The following is a 20,401-nucleotide window of genomic DNA, read 5'->3' as shown; positions in this document are numbered from 1 at the left end:
CACCACCACAACCCTGGCTGACACCACTACCAAGTCACTGGAAGATGTCGTGCAAGAGTCACTGCTTGAGGAACACCACATCTTGATTAGCCTCTGCCGCTCCACCCAAAACCTGGGCCACCCGCCACCACCCCTGAAAACTGGCCGCCCATCTTTTGCCCTCCCCGCCCAACCCTTCTACCCACGACCCAACCCCATTCTGCCATTCCCAACACCACCTTCACAACCCAGCACCACCTAGCGCTTTCCCACACCAACTTACCATCCCTCCTTACTACCCAACACCGCCCTCCCGCCCAAACAGCAGGTGAGGTGAGGCCCACATGTCTCCTCCAGGTGGGCGGTGAGGAAGGAGAGGTGTGGTCAGCCGAGTGTGGAGAGAAACTCAACCTGGGAGGCAGTCAAGCGTCGCCAAGTGGACCTATCTTTCTCTATATTAATCCTGAATCTTATATCCAGCGAACTCTTTGTTGGCGAGAGAGAGAGAGAGAGAGAGAGAGAGAGAGAGAGAGAGAGAGTTAGCTAGCACCCACATTTGTTAGATAATGTGAGGGAGAGGATGTAGCATATTCTCTCTCTCTCTCTCTCTCTCTCTCTCTCTCTCTCTCTCTCTCTCACAAGTGTCAATGGGGAAGGTGTATGAATGGTTTGGTGTTCATTCATGAGTGTTGTTGAGAGCAGAGAGTAAACAACACAGATGGCGCCCTCCCTTCCCTCCCGTGTCATTCCTCGTCACCTCAGGGATACACTACAACCCACACTTATCCATATCAACCTCTCTGGATTTTTTTTTTCCTCATTACTCTTGAAGCTTATTAACATTACATTAGTTTCAGTTGGGTGAAATGGTTCAGAGGTAAAACAGATTTCTTGACGCTGAATTCCTTCCTACATTATGACACGCTGAGGCTCCTAGCATGGTCACCGGATTCATACAATGGCACATCATACTGTACAGATTCTCTCTCCCTCAATGTTATCGATGTTATCAATCAAAATTATCTGCTGTGATCAAGTTGTTAAATAATAATGTAATCAGTGGAAGGTTAATATGTAAAGCATCAATTTAACTTTAAGTAACGATAATCTTGGCATCCATAAACGATATCTTATTACAGTATTTATTATATCCATCATCAACCTGCCCGCCCACCCAGTCTGCTGCACCACTCCTCTCCCTCCCTCAGTACCTCTACACCACAGTACCCAGCATCAAACACACCAAATGGGGCACAGGAGAGAGGCCGGCCAGCCCCCCCCCCCCACACCACGGACATACCTATCATATACGCCCGCCAAAACAAAAACAAACCAGGCGGCAGAGATTCGTCGTCGGTAACACGCCAACAATATCTAAACGCTCGCTACACTGCTTATCAATAACCCAGCAAAACCCTCCCTCTCTCTCTCAGAATAAAGTTGCTAGCCCTGTGAGAGCTTTCATGTGGCCGAGTCGTACCCGCTCGCCCGCATGACTGATCCGAACATTACCCAACGGATAATTACGTAAAATTAAGACCCGGGCGAGGTGGGTGGGCGCCCGGGTGATGTCTTCATCGTCTCTCCTGTTGCCAGCCGCACGATGCTTCCCGCTCACCTGCGCGCCTGGCCTCCCCCTCCCCAACTAACCCATTGTTCTCCCCATCTCCTCCCTCCCCGGGGCCGTTTTGAGATAAAAATGGGCAATATTAGACCGGTGGAGAGGTTCCCGAGGGATAAAAATACGGTGAAAAGCGGCAGAGTGAGGGTAGGAGGCCAGTGAGGGTCGGCGGGAGGACGTAGGAAGTCTAACATGGTCACACTGCGGCAGCTCCCTTGCGTTTTTCTGGCGGTTTGTTCCAGGTAGGGCGGCGAGGCGGACCGGCATGGTGGGTGGGCCCGCCTTGACGTCTTAATCCCGCGCTCCGGCTCCACGCAACCGAGGCGCAACCCACCTGCCCACCACCCACCGTGCCTACTACCCTCCCTCCCTCCCTCCTTCTACCAGGAAATGCAGCAGCCCACCACCACCACCCACCGCCTCATGTTGACTACTGCTTAATACCCACCTGTTCCCAGCACCCACCTGTCCCCAGCACCCACCTCTGTTCCCAGCGCCCACCTGTTCCCAGCGCCCACCTGTCACCAGCACCCACCTGTCACCAGCACCCATCTCTGTTCCCAGCACTACCACCACAATATCACAACCACTACTTCCTACCAGCCCACCACCACCATTATCACCATCTCAACTACCACAATCACCACAACCACGACTACTACCACCTAACAGCCTCAGCCCACAACCGCTACCAGCCCAGCCATCCCAACCACTACTACTACCTAGCCAGCCCACCATCACCACCTACCAGCCCACCATCACTTTCACCACCTACTAGCCCACCACAACCATCACCACCACCTACCAGCCCACCATCACTACTACCACCACCAGCAATCAACCCACCATCCCAGTCACTACTACCTACCAGCCCAACCACCACCTACCAACCCACCGCCAATACTACCACCACACCTACCAGCCTACCGCCACTACCACCACCACACCTACCAGCCTACCACCACCACCACGTAATGGCCGTAACTAACATTAAAATGCCAAGGCAGACCCACGGTGACCTGTACTGTACACAATGCCCCCCCTCCTACCTCACCTCCTCCCCTACCTCACCCCACCTCCTCCCCTACCTCACCCCACCTCCTCCCCTACCTCACCCATCTTACCTCACCTCCTCCCCTACCTCACCTTCCCCACCTCAACTCCTCCCCTACCTCACCCCTCTAGTCTTACCTCCCTACCTCACCCCTCCAGTCTCACCTCCCTACCTCGCCCCCTCCAGAAAACAACCCTTACCTCCCTCTCTCCCCACTCCACCCACCAAGAGCCCTCCTATGCTCCCTTTTACCTCCCCTCTCCAATCCCTCTCGCTTACTGAGGGAGTTAGAGGGATTTTCAGTCTTCCAAGAGAGTTAGTGTTAGAGACTCCCAAGTTAAGATAACGAGCTAACTTATTTCAGCTAAATATTTAACCACATTAACACTAACTGGAGATGTGGTTAGGTTAGGTTAGTGGCTGGTTAGGTTAGGTTAGGTTTGTGAGGGTGTTTAATCATCACGTGAAATAAGCTGCGGTGTTCACTTGGTCATTTTTGTTTTGTTTTTAATCTCGTTTATCATTATTCCTTCCTCTATCTATTATTATCATCTCTCCTTTACAAGACAAGGTACCCCTCCCCCCCTTCCCACACCACCATCCCCCTAACCCCTCACCACCACCCCTAACCCCCTTCCCACACCACCTCTACCCCCATCACCCCTATCCCCCTCACCACCACCCCACCAACATCACCAACACCCCTACCCCATCACCACCACCCCTACCCCCATCACCAATACTCACCCCATCACCACCACCCCTAACCTCATCACCAACACCCCTACCCCATCACCACCATCCCTACCCCCATCACCAACACCACCCCTGCCTCACCACCACCGCCCTATCCCCATCACCACCCCTCCCTTCACCACCTACACTCGAGTCATATTACAATGTGTATATACAGTCAACCTATCAACACCTTTAGTTACACCCCACGTACAGTATAAAGTGGGGTCCAAAAAGTTCTCACCAAGGAAAAGTATTACTATAATAATAATAATAATAATACTCTTGATGAAGATGAGTTAACCTCTTGAGTACGGTAATTTAAACCCCTGAGTACGGAGATTTAACCCTCTGAGTACAGTAATTTAACCTCTTGAGTACACTGACACACACACACACACACACTCCCCTCTCCTCCTACCCTCCACGTAAAAAACACTTCGGAATTTAAGCACTTTGGGTCTTAAACATCCGTGTTAAGCGTCAAGTAGCCCTTGGTACACACACACACACACACACACACACACACACACACACACACACACACACACACGTCTACTTGAAGCAATCATCACCCGACAGTACTTGGGGACCACCTGAAGATTCCCTAAACGCTATACCTTGAGGAGTGGTTAAGTTAGGTTACGTTAGGTGAAATGAGGTTAGGTCAGGTCCTCACTCACTCACTCAATTAACCCCTCACCTAGTCCCTCACATCATTACCTGGAAGCCTCACACCTCCAGCCATCCCATTGATTATAACCACTCACACCTTCCTCACCCACGCACCTTACCTACCCACCCACCCACCTACCCACCCACCCACCCACCTCCCTATATACACCCCCTACCCATATACCCACCGACCTACCTGGCTACCATCCACAACTTTACCAACACCTTATTATAAATGTCCCGAGCAATGATTACACTCTATGGGCGAGTTTTTGTGGTAGGTTCGACACCCTTCCCTACCTACCCACCCTTCCCTCCCTCCCTACACCCCTCCTTCCTCCCTATTCCCCTTCCATCCCCTATTCCTTCTCCTTACTCCCTACTCCCCTTCCTACCCAGTTCTTTACACCCCTCCCCCCCCCACTTTTCTCCCTTCCTACCCCTTCACCCCTCCCTTACTCCCTCCCCCGCCCCGATAAAGAGCTCACTGTGGAGCCCTCAAACCTCTCATTAGCACAAGGTTGAAGGAAATATGGGTCTTGCTTGGGTGTGGTCTTCACGGCCTTGGTGGGTCTATGGCCGATCACAGGTGGTGTAGTGGTGATGAGTGATGGTGTGGTGGTGATGACTGATAGTGTGGTGGTGATGGTAAGTGACTGACAGATGATGTTGGGGTGGGTGGAGAGGGCAGGGGGGTAGAGAGGGGAGGGGGTAAAAGGGGAGGGGGGTAGGAGGGGGTCACTATTACCCCCCTAAGGTCACTATTCCCCCCCCCCTTCACGGATACCACTACAAGATGACACACACACACACACACACACACATACGAGAGATAAACGAACACTCACGGGACAGTAACAGGAAGATCAGGACCCAGTAGTTTGGATCCCTCCCAGAAACAGTCGAGGGGCGTGATGATGGCACACGGGGTGATTTTCTCAAAGATCTGCAATAAATAAATAAATACAATACAATAAATACGATAAAATACAATAAAATATCTCATGAGGTGAAGAAATGAAATCACTTTTTTTTTTATCAAACTACTGTAACATTAAAATCGATGACGACCATGAGGACAGAGTTGGGTTAGGTTATGTTAGGTTAGGTTAGGTTAGGTTAGGTTAGGTTAGGTTAGGTTAGGATAGATTAGGAAAGGTATATGAAGGGTAGAGTTAGGTTAGTTAATTTAAAACCTACTTTACTACCACGCTATCAACACCACACTGACCTAATCTTTAACAGCCCAGAAAAAGTGAAGAGCGGCCACTTACCAGTTCAATGAGGTGGTTGTCGTACATGGGGAAGCTCGGGGCAAAACACAGATCCCGTAGACTCCAGGACCTGTAGGGGGGAGGAGGAGAAGGTTGTTAGCCGGTGATGTAGTGGTGATGATGGTGATGATGGTGGTGGTGATGGTGGTGATGATGGTGGTGATGATGATGATGATGGTGATGATGATGATGTTGTTGATGATGATGATGATGATGATGGTGATGATGATGATGTTGTTGATGATGATGATGATGGTGGGGGTGGTGATGGTGATGATGATGATGATTATGATGATGGTGGTGATGATGATGATTATTATGATGATGGTGATGATGATGGTGGTGGTGGTGATGATGATGATGATGATGATGATGATGATGATGATGATGATGATGATGATGGTGGTGATGATGATAATGATGATCTCACTCGCTATATGTTAAGCAGGTGATATGGTGATGGTAATATGCTCTCTCTCTCTCTCTCTCTCTCTCTCTCTCTCTCTCTCTCTCTCGTGTAAGCCTAAAGCTGTACCGCTACCCAATCACCCACACCTGTAATCAAGCATATTACCTGGAGTATACCTGAAGCCGATTCCCTAGGCTTCGTCTGCCCCGTCAGGTACAGTATATATGAACCAACAATTGGTTAACATGAAACCTTTTGATGTGGCCGCAAACTTGAAATATTGACAAGTTCCTTAGCCATAATGGTAGAAATAGCACTGATAATAACACTGATAATAACAATAATAACATAACAATATTGGTAATAATAATAGTACTAAAAATAACCGCAACAACAAAATTATAACAAAATTACCGACAAAAACAATAATAATATTAAAAGATGAGAGAGAGAGAGAGAGAGGAAGCAGTGGTGTGCGTGCAAGAGTGGATAGCATAGAGGGTGGTTGCCAGGGATGGACATGGTTGGCCTAGGAGGTAAAGCAAAAGGAAATCTTGACAAGGGGAACACAGTAAAGAAATCCTAAGAGCACAACACAAGGGAATCGGGGGTTCGGATTCGGAGGTTCATGGGTTCGGATTCGGGAGTTCAATAGCGGGTTTAGATTCGGGGGTTCAATAGCGGGTTCGAATTCGGAGATTCAGTAGCGGGTTCGAATTCGGAGATTCAGTAGCGGGTTCAGATTCGAGGGGTTCAATGTCGAGTTCAGATTCGGGGATTCAGCAGCGGGTTCGGGAGTTCAGGTGTTTGGATTCTGAGGTTCAGTAGCGGATTCAGGTGTTCGGGTTCGGAGGTTCAGCAGTGGGTTCAGATGTTCGGATTCGTGGGGTTCATTTATGGCAAAAAAAAAAACCCCAAAGGTTGCAATCAATTCAGGACAACTGTTACTTGCCGCCACGACATACAAACAATGAATCAGAACTAAACAAACAAGAAAAAAGATAAACAGCGACAAATTAGGCGATGTAAACAAAGGCGTGAAAGGAGACGATGTGCCCCGCTCAGTGTGTCAACAAACATGGCGGCGACTGTAATAAGGTGACGCTAGACGGGCGGGCAGACGTGAGGGTGTGGGAGGCGCCTCTCTCTCTCTCACAACCATGCACCAGTAAATAGATTCACAAGAACAAAAACACAAAGGGTCCAACAAACATGTCACAAACAAACAAACAACTACAACAGCAAAACACACACAAACACATTAAAACAGTTATCTATCTTGCTGGTGAGAGAGAGAGAGAGAGAGAGAGAGAGAGAGAGAGAGAACACACGCGGAGCAAACACGGACCAACAAACACATCACAAACACACAAACAAACAGGTGAGGGAGGGAGGACGGGAAGGAGGTGGAGGGAAGAGGTTACTCGAGGCTTCAGGGCCCAAATATTTAGCTCGGAAAATAAACGAAAAGTGAAGAGGCTTGGTGGAGAGGATAGGTGTGTGTGTGTGTGTGTGTGTGTGTGTGTGTGTGTGTGTGTGTGTGTGTGTTTCAACAGATAAATCTAAATGACATTGAATTTTGTTTCCTTTAGAATAGAAACTTTTCACTCACTACAAACTGAGTGAGCGAGGGAGCAGGTGAATGAGTGAGTGAATGAATGATATAAACTGTTATAGAAGTACAAAAAAGACTCATATTACTATTAGATACGAACCTTGGACCACAACCAAGCGAGTAGAATAACCTAACATTAGCCCCCCCCTCCCCCCCACAACCTTAATCCCATTACCGACATTTACCCCTTTAATAAACCCACAAACATTAACCAACGCTAAGAATGATCAACAGACATTCCATAACCAGACTGAAATAAAAACAAAATCGTTCCAATACCCGAATTTTCCCACATTAAGAAAGATCTAATGTTAAATAATTTCACACTAACATTAAAGGCAGAATGATGCAAAACTAACAATAATATATCGTCTTGTATTCACTGTATTTAGAATTATTAAAGTTTTATAAATAGATGCAAAAATACTAGTCTCTACCTCCCCCCCTCCTACTACTCTGCCCACCCGTCCCATCTTAATTTTGGTGGGAGTGTACTGGTCCGCGGGTGCAACAGGCCTATTATTTCGACATTCGCCACGGCCTGCCTACGGTCGACTGCAATTGAAAGGATAATTGCAAAATACCCGCTCATAATTCGTGCGCTCGGCTGCCTGGGCCACCTCCGCAAACAGCATCATAAAACAGCAATTCGTTCTCGGATTACCTGGGATCAGACAAGCGAGGCCTTTATGTCGGGGTGTCACGGTAAACGCGCCTGATTCTTGCGCAGGAAAATCTGATATATATACCCGGTACCACCCCTCCCCCTCTGCACATGCGTGGGATCCCGCCCTCGAATTTAAATCAATTTGAGACGCTCTGCTGTAACTTAATCTAAGATATATTTGTGAAATCGTGACCTACAAGACGATAAATGTTGGTATGTAAAATGAACAAGGATATAGCAATTACCTCTTCCCTCCTGCGTTCGAATTTAAATAAACTTGTAACATTTATGTTGTATCTTAACGTAATATAAAATTTGGTGAAATCATAACATAAAATTATATAAAGGTTAGGATATAAAATAATCAAATATATACCAAATACCTTCGACCTCTCGACCCCTTCTGCGCATGCGTGGGATCATGTGGTCAAGTTAAGCTCCATTTAAGTCACCATACTGTAACATAATCTAAGTTTATTTGGTGAGAGCGTTACTTTGGGCGCCAGTATATACTTTATTTGTGTGTAAGGGTGAAATAAACGTTGGGATTGTGTTCATTAGTTCCAAAAATCAGTATCGGGTGTATGTGAATTTCTCAACTGACAAACATAACAGCTAAATAAATAAATACATAAATCGTGCCAACTTAGAATCCACGAATTTAAAATATACTAAATATATTCAGAATTCAAACCCATGAACTGACCCCTTTAAAACCCGAGACTAAAACAGGCTTCAAATTGCGCCAATCATACCTCAATAACTCACGACAAGTTGGGACTGGAAGCAAATTTAACCTAATCAAATACAGTGACTTAACACAGGCTACATAATAATTCTTTTAACCGACTGTAAGTACTGTAACAAACCTGAAATTAGCCTGTATCATCCCTACCTCACCACACCCTACCTACCCAACCACCCTACCAACCCCACCACCCTACCAACACCGCCCCCTTCCCTCACCACCCCCCACCCCACCTCCCTCCTTCACCCTACCACCACCCCACTTAGCCTAATGTACGTTATATAACCCGACATGTAAGTTATGTAACCCGGCATTAACTTCGCCAACCCAGCAGACACAACGAGCCTAATTAACTGTATCTAATCCTACTTAACTACACCCAGCCTAGGTAGCTAGACTCTCTGATATTATTAACCCTAGACGATAACACTAATTTGTCCAGTGGGATATTTTTAGGTGTTTATGAAAGAAGAAAAAGAAGATTTAAGAGAAGGGAGAAGAAGAAGAAGAAGAATTGAGGGGAGAAGAACAACAATAAGATGTAATTAAGAGGAGAAGAAGAAGGAGAAGAAGGGTTAAGAGAAGAAGATAAATCAAGGAGAAAAAGAAGAGAGGAAGAAGAACGAGAAGTCAATGAAAAAGAACCAGCGTTAATCAGAGTGATCTTAATAGCTACATCTGCTTAATTGGTCCCTCTTAATGACTCACCGAGCTCGTGTACCAACTGTGCCCAATTGGAATGACTCTCTCTCTCTCTCTCTCTCTCTCTCTCTCTCACATACTATCTTTCTCTGAGGCCAATTATAATGAACGTCTCTCTCTTTCTCTCTCTCCCCTCTATCTTTCTTTCATTCTTTCTCTCACTGTACCCAATTATGACACACACTCTCTGTGGTCAATTATAATCTCTCTCTCTCTCTCTCTCTCTCTCTCTCTCTCTCTCTCTCTCTCTCTCTCTCTCTCTCTCTCTCTCTCTCTCTCCACTTTGAGTAATTTTAGAGTGGACTGACAGGTGTGAGGGAGTAGAAGCAAGTTTCCAGGTGCGACCAGACAGTAAGGTGAGACAGTGAGAGACAGGATCAGCAGGGCTTAGTATGAAATGCAAAACATAAAGACAGGTACGAAAGCAAACAGGTGCGATAGACAGGTGAGACAGGTGAGACAGGGAATTGCGAGACGGACATCAAGAGAGGTGTGAAAGTCTACAGAATAAACAACACAGGTGACAGTAAACAAGAAAGGTGAGACAGGTGACAGTAAACAAGGTGTGACAAACAGGTGACAGTAAACAAGAAAGGTGAGACAGGTGACAGTAAACAAGGTGTGACAGCCAGGTGACAGTAAACAAGGGAGAGGTGTGACAGACAGGTGACAGTAAACAAGAGAGAGCTGTGACAGACAGGTGACAGTAAACAAGAGAGTTGTGACAGACAGGTGACAGTAAACAAGAGAGTTGTGACAGACAGGTGACAGTAAACAAGAGAGTTGTGACAGACAGGTGACAGTAAACAAGAGAGTTGTGACAGACAGGTGACAGTAAACAAGAGAGAGTTGTGACAGACAGGTTACAGTAAACAAGAGAGTTGTGGCAGGTGAAACAAGTCAGACAGGTATGACAGTCTACCATCACCTAAGACACCTGAGGAGTCAATCTGGGCTGCACCTGCACGTGACTAATTGGTAATAAACACTTACCTGGACACCTCGCTGGTCTGACGCGCTGTGTACACTGTTTCTTATACCCAACCACGTGATGGAACCCGGGAGTGGAGGAACCCAGGAGTGGAGGAACCCGGGAGTGGAGGAACCCGGGAGTGGAGGAACCCAGGAGTGGAGGAACCCGGTAGTGGAGGAACCCGGGAGTGGAGGAACCCGGGAGCGGTGGAACCCAGGAGTAGTGGAACCAAGGAGTGGTGGAACCCAGGAGTGGTGGAACCCAAGAGTGGTGGAACCCAAGAGTGGTGGAACCCAGGGGTGGAGGAACCCAGGAGTGGTGGAACCCAGGAGTGGTGGAACCCAGGAGTAATGGAACCCAGGAGAGGAACCGTATAAATAGATAGATAGATAGATAGAGACCCAAAGACAAAAATAATGGTCTAGATTAATTCTGTGAGACCTATTAAAGTAAAAAGTAGAGAGAGAGAGACATCATTGCCCCCCCCCCAAAAAAAAAATATAATAGTCAAGATTAATTCAGTAAACTTGTTAAATAAAAGTATCTCATTAAAGTTTACACGTCTCCTATGTATAATGTTAATATACTATACAGTGTGTATACTTGAGACCATACACAAGGCTAAACAACTCTATTACCATGATCACAGTTAAGGAGTTAGGTAAGGGAGGGCTGTTAAGACTCTATGGGTATAAAGCATAAAATATCAAAGACCTGTATTTAAAGTACCGGTAAGTGGTGATACAGTGGTCGAGTGTGTGTGTGTGTGTTGACGATCCGCATGTATTGACAGGTGTACATCTCATCAGGTACGGTTGGCAGTCAATGTTGGTGTTATTGGTGATTATCTTAATGGCCCATATCTGACAGGTGAGACATAACTCGTATATTATTTTGAGGAGAACTTTACCCGTGGTGCTTGATGATGTGGCCACCAGGATACGTCAACAACTGTGGTGCTTGAGGATGTGGCCACCAGGATACGTCAACAACTGTGGTGCTTGAGGATGTGGCCACCAGGATACGTCAACAACTGTGGTGCTTGAGGATGTGGCCGCAGGATACGTCAACAACTGTGGTTAGCGAGGATGTGGCCACCAGGATACGTCAACAACTGTGGTTGGCAGGATGTGTACACAGGATACGTCAACAACTGTGGTGCTTGAGGATGTAGCCGCAGGATACGTCAACAACTGTGGGTGCTTAGCGAGGATGTAATACCAGGATAAATCAACAACTGTGGTGCTTGAGTGTAATACCAGGATACGTCAACAACTAGCATGGTGCTTGGATGTACAGGATGCAATCAACAACTGTGGTGCTTGAGGGATGTGACACCCAGGATACGTCAGCAACTGTGGTGCTTGAGGATGTGGCCACTGGGATACGTCTACAACTGTGGTGCTTGATAATGTGGCCACCAGAGATACGTCAACAGCTGTGGTGCTTGGGGATGTGGCCACCAGGATAAATCAACAACTGTGGTGCTTGAGGATGCATACAAGGATACGTCAACAACTGGTGTGAGGATGTGGCACAGAAATTTTGATCAACAACTGTGGTGCTTGATGATGTGGCCACCAGGATACGTCAACAACTTTGGTACTACATGCTTGATGGTGACCCAGTCTATTTTGCTCGAGTAACAATAGAATTCCACAATCCTGTCAGGTAGATAAGCCCTGATCCATGGCCACCTCGATCACCTGACCTAAATCCCCTTGACCTCTACTTGTAAGGTCACGTTAGTTCCGACTCGTGAGGAATTGTGACGTAGAGTTCAAGATAATATGCCTCCTAACACCTGGAGCCTTGGACGTGTACGAGTCACCTATAAACTGAAGCTCACCACCGGAAGAGGATCGGAGCTTTGAATATTTCCTGTAATATCCACATCAGCTTGCATATGACTATAAATAAACCGTACTAGCAACACTGGATATGTCATTTATACCCCGTAGAGTTTATCACGTTCCAACCCCCACCAACTGTCATAACTCTGAAACATATGAGGCATTAACACTATGGCCATTGAGGTATTTATCCTTATGTATGTCTCAAGAATACTCCTCCAGAATTATGAAACGTATTACCGAACACAATGTATATATATATATAGTTATGTCTTTTATCTGAAGTCAACCAGCACGAAGGTACAGTGTTTTATTATTATTCTTATATTTTCGTTTATGAATATTTACTATGAACTTTGATGGGTGTAGGAGCTTGGTGGGGCAGGGGTAGGTGGGGGCAGCAGGGGAGGGCAGGTGGGGGTTGGGGCAGAGGTAGGGCAGGTGGTGGTGAAGGAGGCAGGTGGTGGTGGGAGGCAGGTGGTGGTAGGGAGGCAGGTGGTGGGGGTTGGGGCAGGGGTAGGGCAGGTGGGTGAAGGAGGCAGAGGAAGACAGGTGTTCCGGAGGTAGGTAGTGGGCAGGTGGTGGTGGAGGCAGGTGGGTAGGGGAGGCAGGTGTGTGGGGAGGCAGGTGTAGGAGGCAGGTGGTGGTGGGGGTGGTGTGGTGGTGGCAGGTGGTGGTGGGGAGGCAGGTGGTGGTAAGGGAGGCAGGTGGTGGTAGGGAGGAGGTGGTGGTGGGGAGTAGGTGTGTGGTGGTGGCCGAGATAGAGACGAGCCTCCAACCCCCCCCAACCATCATCAGGTATAATTCAGGTAAGTTACGGGCTTTAATTAGACACTTATGTTCATTCTCGGGGTCTGAATCATCTCTCTTAACTCCAGAATAACACGTGGACATTAACCTCTTACATACGTGATGAGGAGGCAGGAATGTCTGGAGGTTTAATTAACTTTCTAGACAGGATTTTAAATGGAGGACAAAAAAAAAAAAATACATATCTTTATATACTTCTCAAATATTAATGCCAAAGTTTGTATATATTTTTTTCCAGACCAAATTATCGAGATGAGAAAAATTATTTATGGATTTGATCAACTTCCCAGAGAGAATTGAAAGTTAAAAAAAAAAGCTTTCATTCAACTTTCAAACTCAATTATACGTCAGTAAAGTTATCAGAATAGATTGACTCAAAACAAGACTAATTTACAAGTATCCCTAATTGTTATCTAGTGCTGAAAACTATAAGACTTAGGTGGTCAGTGCTTAAAGACCCTGGAATGTTGAAGCACCTAAACTAAGACTGACAGTGAACGGGTGCTTAAAAAAAAAGACCTTGGCTGTTGTATGCTATTGAACTTGAATTAAAAACAACAAATAGTCCCCAGTCTATATAAGTCCCATTCGATCAAACAGTCCCAGTCGATCAAAACAGTCCCCAGTCGATCAAAAACTCAGTCTATAAACAAGTCCCATTCGATCAAAACAGTCCCCAGTCTATCAAAACAGTCCCCAGTCGATCAAAACAGTCTCCAGTCTATAATAGTCCCCAGTCTATCAAAATAGTCCCCAGTCGATCAAAACAGTCCCAGTCTATAGTCCCCAGTCTATCAAAATAGTCCCCAGTCGATCAAAAAGTCCCCAGTCTATAAAAAGTCCCAGTCTATAAAAAGTCCCCAGTCTATAAAAAGTCCCCAGTCGATCAAAGTCCCCAGCCTATAAAAAGTCCCCAGTCTACAAAAAGTCCCCAGTCTATAAAAAGTCCCCAGTCGATCAAAAAGTCCCCAGTCTATAAACAAGTCCCAGTCGATCAACCCCAGTCGATCAAAACAGTCTCCAGTCTATATAAAAGTCCCCATTCGATCAAAACAGTCCCCAGTCTATCAAAACAGTCCCCAGTCGATCAAACAGTCTCCAGTCTATAAAAGTCCCCAGTCGATCAAAACAGTCCCCAGTCCATCAAAACAGTCTCCAGTCGATCAAACAGTCCCCAGTCGATCAAAAGCCTCAGTCGATCAAAACAGCCTCAGTCTATCAAACAACCCCCGCTATAAAAAGTCCAGTCGATCAAAACAGCCCCAGTCGATCAAAACAGTCCCAGGAGATAGTGAAGGCAGATCACATAAGAGACGATTCATTATTAAAATCATTGACAGTATGAGAGAACATCCGGAGTAGCCAAGTGCACCCGCCTCACCTGCCCACCTTAATTATGTTCTTAATCCCTCCACGCCCACCCACCCATCCACCTACCCTCCTTCACCGCCCACCTAACCACCCACCCGCCCTCTCCTCCACCCTCCCGGCTGCACCATCTACCCACCACCCACCTCCCTCTCACCGCCCACCTAACACCCACCGCCTCTCCACCCCGCTGCACCATCTCCACCCACCCACCTCAACCCACCCACCCACCTCAACCCACAGCTTTAACACATTGTTTCTTGTATTGCTTAATATATATATATTTTTGTTTGTAATATTTCGACTATAATTTGTTTTACTTTATCGTTATTGCTATGTTTAAACTTTGCATTGTCATTGTTGTTATTATTATTATAAGTTAAGGAAGATTATCATACGTATTTGATTTTCGCTTTATACAATATTTTTCATTACAATAATTATCTCTCTGTTTTCTGGATGATTTATTTACCTTCCTTCCTGGGTTCGGTTGGGGTTCGTTATATTTATTGCTTCGGATTCATAACAGCTTATTGGGTTCGGATTCACAATACTTACTGGGTTTGGTTTCATAGCCTCCCAACTTATTTCACCTGATGATTAAACACCTTAACGCTAACCTAACCTAAGGTTTGGGGGCTAATCTTCAGGTGATTGGGAAATGATCTTTGGGGGCTATAATTTTCAGGTAAACTCATGTAAACTTGTACACCATCTACAGGTAAACTTGTACACCATCTTCAGGTAAACTCAGGTAAACTTGTACACCATTTTCAGGTAAACTCAGGTAATCTTGTACAATTCATCTACAGGTAAACTTGTACACCATCTACAGGTAAACTTCCCCACATATCTGTTTACACTTTACCGCCACACCTTCCTTAACGACCCAACTACAGTAGACACTTGTTGACTCCAGAGTTCCCATACTGGTTATGGTGCGGCGCTACCTCCGTCAGTCACAACACCATCAGACACAGCGGGTGGCGGAGAAACGGCAAGACCCACCCACCCATACATACATACATCTCTCTCTCTCTCTCTCTCTCTCTCTCTCTTCTCTCTCACACACACACACAATACCATAATACACTATGTACTCACGTATCAAACATATCAATATTGACTTTCGTGGCGGCGATGAGGACGGCGGAGTGTGCTAGGAGAGCCCCGGTGAAGCACATTGGCGCCCTGGTCTTTGGGAGTGAGAATGACGATCTGTTTGGTTGTGCCGGCCCCTTCACCCAATGTCTTCTCCACGTACGCCAGCTCCTGCTCCAGCCTACCACCTTCTGCGTGAGACAACCAAATACTCCAGCTTAATAAATGGGGTTATTATATGAAGTTCTAGCAATAATAATAATAATAATAATGAAAATAATAATAATAATAATAATAATAAAACAGCTTAAAATCTCTCTCCCAGCTTATTACAATTAAACATTCCAGCTTAGAACACTTCAGCTTAGAAATGGGATTATTATATGAAGTTTTAGCAATAATATAAAAAAACAGCTTAAAATCTCTCTCCCAGCTTATTACAAGTACAGTAAACATTCCAGCTTAGAACACTTCAGCTTAGAAATGGGATTATTATATGAAGTTCTAGCAATAATAATAAAAAACAGCTTAAAATCACCAGCTTATTTCACCTAAAGAATGCCCCCCTAACACGATTTGGGGAGGTGAGGTTAGGTTAAGTTAGGTGTGTGTGTGTGTGTGTGTGTGTGTGTGTGTGTGTGTGTGTGTGTGTGTGTGTGTGTGTGTGTGTGTGTGTGTGTGTGTGTGTGTGTGTGTGTGGTCCCGGCACAATAGTGAAGGCAGCGAGCGTCACAACACAATCTACTCCCGCCTTCCTTCAATTAATCCTCTTAGACAGGCCATAGACAGGGGAGAGGAGGGGGGGCAGAGAGAGAAGGGGGGTGGAGTGGTAGAAGGTGAAGAGAGAGAGAGAGAGAGAGAGAGGAGAGAGGAGAGGAGAGGAGGGGGGGGGGAGGAGGAGAGAGAGAGAGGTGTCTTTATACTATTGGGGCCATTGGCAAGGTCAGGTCATGAAGGTAATCTCTGGGAACAATTTGCCCTCACTAAAGATGAAACGCGAGGATAAGGAACATCTGGCCGGGGAGGGGAAGAGGGGGAGTGGGAGGGGGGGGGAGGAAGGGTGTATAGGTACTTCATAATACGATAGACTTAGGCTACCCTCTTCATAGCGGTCACTTACACTGGCAGGATACACTCTCCTACACCTACACGATACACTTGGGATGGTCATCGTACTCAGGGGGTTAAATTATTGTACTCAAGTTAAATTATTGTACCAAGTTAAATCATCATACTCAAGGGTTAAAATTCATCATCAAGGGTTAAATCATCATACTCAAAGGTTAAATCATCGTACTCGTTAAATCATCATACCAAAGGTTAAAATCATCGACAAAGTTAAAATCATCGTACTCATTAAATCATCGTACTCAAGGTTAAATCATCGTACTAGAGGTTAAATCATCGTACTCAAAGGTTAAAATCATCGTACTCAGGGGGTTAAATTATTGTACTCAAGGGTTAAAATCATCGTCCTCAAAGGTTAAATCATCGTACTCAAGAGGTTAAATCATCGTACTCAAGAGGTTAAATCATCGTACTCAAGGGGTTAAATCATCGTACTCAAGAGGTTAACAGATTCAGCTGCACCAAGGCTCACCAGCACCATCACCAACATCATCATCATCATCATCATCTCCATCACCAGCTCACCACCATCACCATCTCCACCAGTCACCACCACCACACCATCACCATCCTCACCAACACCATCTCCACCAGTCACCACCACATTATCACCAACATCATCCTCTCCAGTCACCACCATCACCAGCACCATCTCCACCATCGTCACCCCACCTGGCCTAGCGAGAATGAGCGGTGCAGGTAGGTGGTATAGTGTGGCGAGGAACATCCCCCACCCCACCCCACCCGCCCGCCCACCCGCCCGCCCGCCCGTTTGAGGGATCTAAAAGCCATATTTGGTCGTTATTATGGTGTAATAAGCGGTGTACATCTCGGGTGTCTGGGGGAGCTTTCACTAAGACCTGTGTTAATGTTGTGAGGGGGTCCCAGTCTACACACCTGCCTACCACCCCCACCCCAAGTCTACACGCCTACCCCAGTTTACACACCTGTTTGCTCTGTCTACTGCCTCCCCCAAGTCTACACGCCTAGTTCCCAGTCTACACACCTACCCCAATCTGGCCAATGCCTACCCAAGTTTACACGCCTGCCTACCCCAATCTACACGCCACCCCCAGTCTACACGCCTACCCCAGTCTACACGCCTGTCTCCCTAGGTTCACACTCCTACCTGCTCCACATGCCCTCCCAGTCTACACGCCTACCCCCAGTCTACACGCCTACCCCCCAGCCCATACACGCCTACCCCCAGCCTCCACACACGCCTGTCTCCCCCAGTCTACACGCCTACCCCAGTTCACACGCCGCCCCCCGCCCATACCTGTCTCTCCAGCTCCATACCGCCTGTCTCCCCAGTCTACACGCCTGTCTCCCCAGTCTACACGCCTACCCCAGTCTACACGCCTACCCCCAGTCTACACATCTGCCACAGGGAGAGAGGGAGCAAGGAGAGAAAAATAAGTGAGGGAAGGAAGAGAGGGAGGGAAGAAAAAGAAACAGAGGGGGAGAGGGAAAGAAATGAAGGAAGAGAGGGAAGAGAGAGGGGGCGGGAGTGGTAAGGAAATGAAAAGAGAGGAGTGTGAAAAAGAAAGAGGGGTAGAGAGGGACGAAGAGTGAAAACGAAAGAAAGAAGGAAAGAAAGGTTGTAAAGAACCCCCCAAAACTAGTAATAAATACCAAGACTTCCAAACTACATAAAATGATAAAATTACACAAAAAAAAATACAAAAATAACAATAATTTAACAATATATGAGGTGGTAGAGCATTGATGTCTGTGTGTGTGTGTGTGTGTGTGTGTGTGTGTGTGTGTGTGACAAACAATAACAAACATGAAAACAAAACAACAGAAAAATTATCATACAAAAAATATAATTAAACTCATTTTGAAACACACCCCAACGAGCATGTATGAACGAATGACCAACCCTCACAGTAACGGGAGAAAGTACGAACGTTCCAGATGAAGGTAAAAAACACACACACACACACACACACACACACACACAAAAACACCAGCGTAGGAGAGCGAGCCAGTAACATGCTTGAAGGAGGCGCAGCAGGAGTACAAGAAGGTGGGTAGGTAGGTAGGTAGGTAGGTGGACTGGAGAGCACATTATAAGCTAGCTGTAATGTTTGGCAAGAGTCATTCCCCATATATGGTGGATGAAGCGGAAAAACTCTCAAGTGACTCACAGCCAATATTCTGCCGGGTGAAAACTTGTAGTAGTAGAAGGTGGTGGTGCAGGAGGAGGAGGAGGAGGAGGCTGTCTAGGTCTACAACACTAGGCCGGTTATTATACTACCTAGGTCTACAGTACAACCTATATCTAAAACACTGTCTAGGTCTAAAACACTGTCTAGGCCTACCACACTACCCAGGTCTACAACACTTATCTAGGTCTACAACAACACTCTAGTACCTAGGTCTACAACAATACCTAGGTCTACAACACTAACCAGGTCTAAAACACTGTCTAGGTCAACAACAACACTCTAGTACCTAGGTCTAAAACACTACCTAGGTCTACATCAAAACAGTGAAGGAAGTATTAGAAGCTGTAGAGGCAGTAGTAGTAGTAGTGACGGACAGTGTGAGAGGTGAGGGACAGGTGAGGGAGGAGGTATGTGGCGGTAAGTGTGAGAGGTGAGGGACAGGTGAGGGAGGAGGTATGTGGCGGTAAGTGTGAGAGGTGAGGGACAAGTGAGGGAGGGAGGTATGTGGCGGTGGTGTGAGAGGTGGGGACAGGTGAGGGAGGAGGTATGTGGAGGGTGAGAGGTGAGGGAGGAGGTATGTGGCAGAGGTGGAGGAGGTATGTGGCGTGGTGTGAGAGGTGAGGGACAGGGTGGAGGGAGAGGTGAGGGACAGGTGAGGGAGGAGTATGTGGCGGTAAGTGGAGAGGTGAGGGAGGTGGGAGAGGTAGTAAGTGTGAGGAGGTGAGGGACAGGTGAGGGAGGAGGTATGTGGGGTAAGTGTGAGGGACAGGTGAGGAGGAGGAGTAAGTGAGGGACAGGTGAGGGAGGAGGTATGTGGCGGTAAGTGTGAGAGGTGAGGGACAGGTGAGGAGGGGAGGTAGGTGAGGGAGGTGGAGGGAGGAGGTATGTAAGTGTGAGAGGTGAGGGACAAGGAGGAGCAAACAGGACTTCTCCTCCCTCCTCCACCCCGCAGCGCCACCCAGACCATTCATTATCCCAACGTTGACGCCTAAAACCCCCAACTCAACCCTAACCCAACCAACCATAACCTCAACTAACCCTCCTAACCAACCCAACTAAGTCCTCTCCCAACCAAATGACCTTCAAAAAAATCTAACCAATCAAACCTTTAAAAATATACATAGATTCAATAACCTGAAGTATAATGTTTTAGCGAGTCTTTATAGGTCACATATGGAGGAGGTTTGCTAGGGTTAGGGTTGCAGGGGGAGGTGGAAGAGGTTAGTTAGGTTGCATGGTTAGGTTAGGTTTATGGAAGGGAGGGGTGGGGTTAGGTAGCAAGGAGGGGAGGGGTGGTTGGTTAGGTTAGGGTTGCAGGGGGGGGGTGTCTTGTCTGTTTGTGTGTAGTCGTAGCAAGGGGGGGGGGTGGTTAGTTAGAAGGGGTTGCAAGGAAGGGGAGGGGGGTTGTTAGGTTAGGGTTACGTTAGGTAGCAAGGAGGGGGAGGGGTGGTGTAGTGTGGTTAGGTTAGGTTTAGGGAGGGTGTGGTTAGGTTAGTTAGGTTAGGTTGCAAGGGA

At 46.8% G+C, this 20,401-nt stretch overlaps 1 protein-coding gene across 1 annotated transcript in view; it reads right to left on the bottom strand.

Moving 5' to 3' along the window:
• LOC121859739 (protein patched-like) overlaps positions 1–20,401 on the bottom strand; it is a 124,987-nt gene that overhangs the window by 58,107 nt on the left and 46,479 nt on the right. The window contains 4 exon segments of the mRNA XM_042356700.1: positions 4,913–5,010; positions 5,339–5,408; positions 15,588–15,659; positions 15,661–15,775. Of these exon segments, the coding sequence (XP_042212634.1) occupies positions 4,913–5,010; positions 5,339–5,408; positions 15,588–15,659; positions 15,661–15,775 (355 nt within the window).

Source organism: Homarus americanus, unplaced genomic scaffold, assembly GCF_018991925.1.
Source record: "Homarus americanus isolate GMGI-L3 unplaced genomic scaffold, GMGI_Hamer_2.0 scaffold2224, whole genome shotgun sequence".
NCBI lineage: Eukaryota > Metazoa > Arthropoda > Malacostraca > Decapoda > Nephropidae > Homarus > Homarus americanus.
The sequence above is the reverse complement of the archived record's forward strand: the minus strand, read 5'-3'. Positions and strand labels throughout refer to the sequence as shown.